We start from the raw sequence: 7,500 nt of genomic DNA on the forward strand, positions 1-7,500 counted from the left end.
ATATTATATATAATATAAAAATATATTTTTAGTATTAAATATATATATTTTAATAATATATATAAATTTTAAATATAATATATAATATTATATAAATATTTATATTATAAAATCATAATAATAATATAAATAATATATTATATATATATAATTATTTTTATACTAATATATATTATTAATTATATATTTGTGGGACCCAAAATATTAAATATATTTTATATATATATATATATAATATATAAAATTATATTATATTAAAATTATAAAAGTATATATTATATATTATTATATAAGGATTAATATATTATATAATATAATATATATATAATATTATATATATAGTGGGAGCACTATATTTTATATAATATTATTATATATAAAATTTAGTGGGCACTAATATATATATTATATATATATAGTATATATTTATTATTATTATATATATATTAATATATAAATTTAAATACTGAAAATTTAATATATAAGTTAATTTATAATTAATTTTATTATAATTAATTGGGATGCACTATATATTTATATATGTATATTTATTAATTTTATATAAAATATTAAATTTTAGGAACATATAAAATTATATTTTATAATATATAAATTTTATATATATAATATATTTTTATATATATATATATAGTATATATATAAGATAATGAGTGCATGCGACTATATATAATATATATATGTATATATAGATATATACGCGCAGTGCACTATTATATAGATATGTTATGTATATATCTATATATATATATATATATACTAGTATATATCTAGATGCCACGTATGATATAATATCTATTGTATATAGTCGTAGATAGCTTCAGATTAGTATATATATATAATATACTGATAGGCATGCACATAGTAATAATATATAAGTATATGTAGAGTGATATACTAGATATATATAGATATCTAGAAGATCTTAGAAAATGATATATTAGTATGTAGCAGCACTATAATATACTAAGATAGTAAGATATATATATATATAATAGATACAGATAGTATATATTATATATAGGCATGCACTATATATATATATAAGAGGTATACATAGTAGATATATTATCATAGTGCATGCACGATATATTATTATAGATAGTAGTATATATATAGTATATATAACACACATATAATTATATATAGTGAGCATCAATCTCTATAGTCTATATCGTAATAGGAGTAGATGCAGTATATAGTATATATATATATATACGATAGTAATCTATATAAGTAGATATATATATACATTATAATAGTATAGTAAGATATTATATATATGATCTATATATATACTATTATAGTACATGATAGTATAATACATATATAATATATCCTATTTAGTGTACAGCACATATAATATATGATATACTTAATATGATAATAGATATGGAGATATCTATATATTACATAGTATAGATACAATATAATATCGTACGAGTATAATGATATTATATAATATAGTAATAGTAATATCTCTATATTATATAGAATAAGAAATAGACTATTGCATAGACTATAGTAGAAATCTATATATGTATATATATATATATAGATATCTAGATATAATATAGATATTAGTACATGCAATATATATAATATATTTTTAGATGGTATAGTATATATATATATATAGTGAATGGCATTATGATATAACGAATATATATGTATAGAGTATATATTATACTATATATATAGTGGCAGTCACTATAGTATATAATATATATATGTATAGTATATAATGATAGAGTAGAAGTATATATATATATATATATAGCAAGAACATTTATATATATATGTGCAGCACTGATAGTCTATATATAATAGTAATCATAGTATATGAATATATAGTTACAGGAATATATATTGATATATAGTGCATGCACTAATATATATTATTATTACATATATATATCGTATAGTAATGTGCATGCACTAATATATATATATATATAATATATACTCTATATATATATGAGATATAGATTAGTATATATAGTAGTGCATGCCACTATATATAATATATATATGTATTATATCTAGATAGTGGCAGTGCACTATATAGAGAATACTATATATGGTATAGTATATAATATAGATATGATATATGTATAAATAGATAGTATATAGTGAATGCAAGAATAGATATATATATATAGAATATATATAGTATACATATATACATATATATATTCTATAGATGAGGCATGCAGTAATATATATGATATATATATATATAGTACTGTATATAATATATTATTAGGCATGCACATATATAGTATATAGATATATAGTAATATATATTATATTATATATGCATGCGAACTAATAGAAAATGTAAGATATAATATAAGATATATTATATAGTATATAATAGGGCAATGCCGAACTAGCTATAATGGAGATAGTGTGCGTATAATATATAATATAGTATATAGTATATATAGTATCTATATATATGGCATGCCATAATATATATATGTATAGATAAGATGTATATATAGTAATAGGTGATATATATAGTAATATATATATAATATAGTAATATATATTAGGGCCATCGACCACTAGTATTAATATATATATATATATAATAGTAATATATATATAATATATATATTATATATATAGGGCATGCACATATATGTGATAATATAGATATATATAGTAGTAGTATATGTATAGAATATATGATATATATGATAGTTATATATCTAGGGCCATGCACGACGATATATATATAGTAAGTATTATATATATATGATATAGAAGTATGTATATATAAATATATTTATTACTATATAGGACATTGCACTAGTATAGTATGAATATATATTGAATATAGATAATGATATATATATTATATATAGAGTATACATATAATAGATAGTACACTGAAGTGGGTTAATATACAATAATATAGTTACATATAAATAAAAATATAAACATAAAATGTATAATACAATAGATAATATACATAATATATACATAAGTATTAGAAGTATAATAGCTAGATATATATGATTACATATATATTAGACATATATATATACATAGTATGATATAGCAGATATAATACCATATATATACATATAATAGTATAAATATTACGATATAGCAGATTATATATACATATATATATACATATGAAAGTACATATAGTATATACATATATACTAGTACATAGATATATCCCTATATATACTACATATATATACATCTAATATTACAGTAATTAGAATAGATATATATATATATATATATATATGCAGTATACATAGACAGACGTATACATATACATATGACAGATACATATACATATACATGGATAGTGATACCTAACATTATGATATATATATCAAGTTAATAAAAGTAAAGAAAAGAGTATATATATATATATATATAGTGCATGACGATAGTAGTATATATAGTAGTATATAATATATGATGAGTATACTATCGATATGAGCATGCACGTAATTATGATATATATATATGAATATGATATTTAATATGATAGTATAGATATAGATATCAGTAATAGTGCATGGGCAGTATATAGTATAATATATAGTATAGAGTACTATATATGAGTAGATAATATGATGATATATATAATATATAGATTAGTAGGCTGCACTATATATTATATCTATATGCAAATATATATATATAGTAAGTAGTATATACTATATATATGAACAAACATATATCTATTTAATATGTGTATACACACAGCACAAGGCCGCCGCACGAGAGAGAGAAGTGGGAGAAGACGAATGGTGAAGCGGTCGGGATCAAGACTGTCACAACGGCAATCTGAGTTCGAGGGTCGAGGTCACCGGACCGAGCGCGTTGTTCCTTAGGCAAGGAATTCAACCTGATTGCTGACCTAGACACTGGGTGCAAGCCAGCCAAAGTCAGTGCTGTCGGTCCCAAGCGCGGATTAAAATAATAGAGAAAGAATTAATTACCTAAAAAAAAGGTCCGAACCGGCACTGCACTCCGTGGAAAGGAACTGTGGACCGCTACCACGTACTCCCGTCCAAGAGCATCACAACAGGAAAAACTGCATAATATCATGCTGTGAGCAACGGCGGGCCAGAGTGAACCTACCGTTAAACGAGAGACGAAGTACCCACACGGCGGACGCACTGACACACGAGCACGCACGCAACGGCCCACGACATGCACTAGCACAAGAAGACACACGCACACACACACACGAACACATGACACCACACACACACACACACACACACACACACACACACACACCACACAGAGACACACACAGAAACACACACACACACACACAGACTGAAAAGAATAGATAAATATATATATATATATTATATATATATATATATATATATATATATATATATAGATAGATAGATAGATAGATAGATAGATAGATAGATAGATAGATAGATAGATAGATAGATAGACACACACACACACACACACACACACACACACACACACACACACACACACACACACACACACACACACACACACACACACACACACACACAGAAAGATATATATATATAATATAGATATATATATATATATATATATAATATATATATATATATTATATATATATATATATATATATACACACACAAACACACACAAACAACACACAACACACACACACACACTGAAAAGAATATATATATATATATATATATATATATATATATATATTATATATATATATATATATATATATATATATATATATATATATATAGGCCACCCAGTGGCTTGGTAGGGCAATCGAGGTGAAGTTCCTTGCCCAAGGGAGCAACGCGCCGGGCGGTGACTCGTTACCTCGAACTCAGATTGCCGTCGTGACAGTCTGAGTCCATATACACACATATGAGTCCGACGCTCCATATACACACATATATACATATAAGTGTGTATATGGGGGCCACGGTGGCCGAATGGTTAGAGCATCGGACTCAAGACTGTCACGACGGCAATCTGAGTTCGAGGGTTCGAGTCACCGGCCAGCGCGTTGCTCCCTTGGGCAAGGAACTTCACCTCGATTGCCTACCAAGCCACTGGGTGGCCAAGCCAGCCCAAGTCAGTGCTGGTCCCAAGCCCGGATAAAATAGAGAGAATGATTACCTAAAAAGGTAAAACCGGCACTCTCCGTGGAAAGGAACTGGGGACCCTACCACGTACTCACTCCAAGATCATCACAACATGAAAACTGCAATTGAGTATCATGCTGTGACCACGGCGGTTCAGACATGAACCTACCGTTAAAAGAAGATATGTATGTATATACATGTCTATAGTTCAATATGATTTGATTTAAAATGCACTATTTACCTTCAATAACTGTGGGAAGCTTTAGGCGAAGACCTTGAGGCACAATCAATACCCTCTCTTTAGGCATGACCTTGTACGACCCAATACGGATGCTTCTACACTGTATAGATGTGTATGGACCCTTTAAGGTGCCATCGACAAGACTTTGGAGATCTGGCAACCCTCCACCTAGAAATATTATATAAATAATAATAATAATAATAACATAATACAAAATTGGTAAGTGGTAATGACAAAAAAAAATCACTTCTTTAACTCTAAAATCAAACACTTACCACACACACACAACATACATACATACATACATATATACACACAAACACACACATACACACTTTATAATTATAACAATGACAATAAAATTCATCATAATAATAAAGTGAAAAATAGAATACAACTAATGCAAACAACAGCACCCACTGGCCTCACCTGTGACCCCCCCGCTAGCATCTTCCTTTGGTACATCATCCTTGAGGGTAATGATGGGTTCTTTGTGGCTGATGGGTTCTGGGGGGACCTTGGGGTGACTCACTTCCAGGCTGGAGAAAGCCCCGTTCCCTGCCGCCCCAGCCACACCTGGGGGCCGCTTGTCATCCTCCTCCTCATCCGAAGACAGGGTCAAGATAACTACAGGGAGGGATGGAAGGCAGGAAGAGAAATTGCATGAGGTGAAACAGTTAATCCTGTCACCCTTGTATTATTGTCATCAATTTTAGATAGAGTAATACAAAGTAAAATACAGATGGGGTAGAAAAAAGGGGGGAAAGAAAAAGATTGGGAAAGGAGGAGGAAGAAAATGAATGCAGGATAATGAAGGATGAGGAGTGACATGATGCTGATGCTGAGTGAAGACCAAGGACTAGGATGGAGAATTAGAAAAAAAAAGCAGAGATAATACCCAAACCCACCTGGCTCCTCATAGGTCTTGCCACGCCCCCTGCCGCGCCCCTTGGCCTTCTGGTTGATAATTGGTGTGGGTTTCTTCTCCACCCCCTTCCTGACACCACCCCCTGTCTTTCCATAGAAGTCCTGTTTAAAATGCATGTCTCACATCAACCCTCCCTCATCTAAACAATTTTGAGAGGCTAGTGTGATTATAAACATAAACAATAAAAAAGTGGAGGAAGAATGAATGATATGAATCAACAAATACTATAGTACAATTATGCAAAAGAGAGGAAGAGGCTAAGAAAAACGTTAGTTTCTTTCCTTGAAATTACAGGAAAAACAAGACCTAATAATATAAACAAAAAGGAAGCATGGAAGAACATACAAAATTAAGTAAAAATAAGAACAAAATGTCCATTTGTTCAACTTGCACTGACAGTTATCAGGCATTCATTGAGTGAATTTCATGAACATTTCTTTATTAATAAAAGAGCTACTGAAACTAGGCATCAATGACATCTATATTTGTAAGTGTCAAGCAGCTTTCAGTTGGTATATTGTTTTCCTCTTCTTTATTTTATATCAAATATAAACTCTTGTAAAATTAATTTATGAAATATAAGGTTCCAACTTTTGAGGTTTATCACTTGAACTTACAAATAGAAGGCAGAGGTTACCTTCTTGAACTACAAAATATTATATAATAATAAGTTTGAGTGATTGGATTAATATAAAATCTTTCAACTTGGTAACATTTCATTTACCATCTGCATATTAAAGGCAAAAGGTGGTCAAAAGCACAAAAGCAACATTCTAGAAAGTGTGAAGATGCTACAATGTGCACTTGGGACAACTGAATCAGATACTAGCCTCACTCGCCAAGAAACCACTGTCATTCTTAAGTCTGAGCTCAACTGACGTTTCCTTCATAAAACATTGGCTTATAACCCAGTAGTGACGGGTGTCCATAGGCCTTGGTGACCTGTATTCCGGGGGATGCAATTTCTCTTACTGGCCACTGTATCTGATGCCTCCACAGACAGCTTACTCATACCTGGCTGTTTATGTTGCTTTTTACATTTATTTAAACCTTTGTTTACTTTATATGTGCTTTTACTGAATGATATGCTAATATGTCTTTCTGTATAATTTCTGTATATTCTTTTTATTTAAAACAAAATTCTGTAAGTAAAAAAGCCTTGATTTTTCTCCAAATGTGACATGTATCATTCAAAC

General features: G+C 28.7%; 1 protein-coding gene across 1 annotated transcript in view; it reads right to left on the reverse strand.

Annotated features, from left to right (window-relative positions):
* Positions 1-7,500, reverse strand: part of LOC119575641 — a 27,271-nt gene that overhangs the window by 12,694 nt on the left and 7,077 nt on the right. The window contains exons 6-9 of the mRNA XM_037923271.1: positions 6,285-6,405; positions 5,806-6,003; positions 5,377-5,544; positions 3,826-3,947 (exon numbers count right to left, since the gene is read on the reverse strand). Of these exons, the coding sequence (XP_037779199.1) occupies positions 3,826-3,947; positions 5,377-5,544; positions 5,806-6,003; positions 6,285-6,405 (609 nt within the window). The remainder of the gene's footprint in view (positions 1-3,825; positions 3,948-5,376; positions 5,545-5,805; positions 6,004-6,284; positions 6,406-7,500) is intronic.

This window comes from Penaeus monodon, chromosome 7 (assembly GCF_015228065.2).
Source record: "Penaeus monodon isolate SGIC_2016 chromosome 7, NSTDA_Pmon_1, whole genome shotgun sequence".
Lineage (NCBI taxonomy): Eukaryota > Metazoa > Arthropoda > Malacostraca > Decapoda > Penaeidae > Penaeus > Penaeus monodon.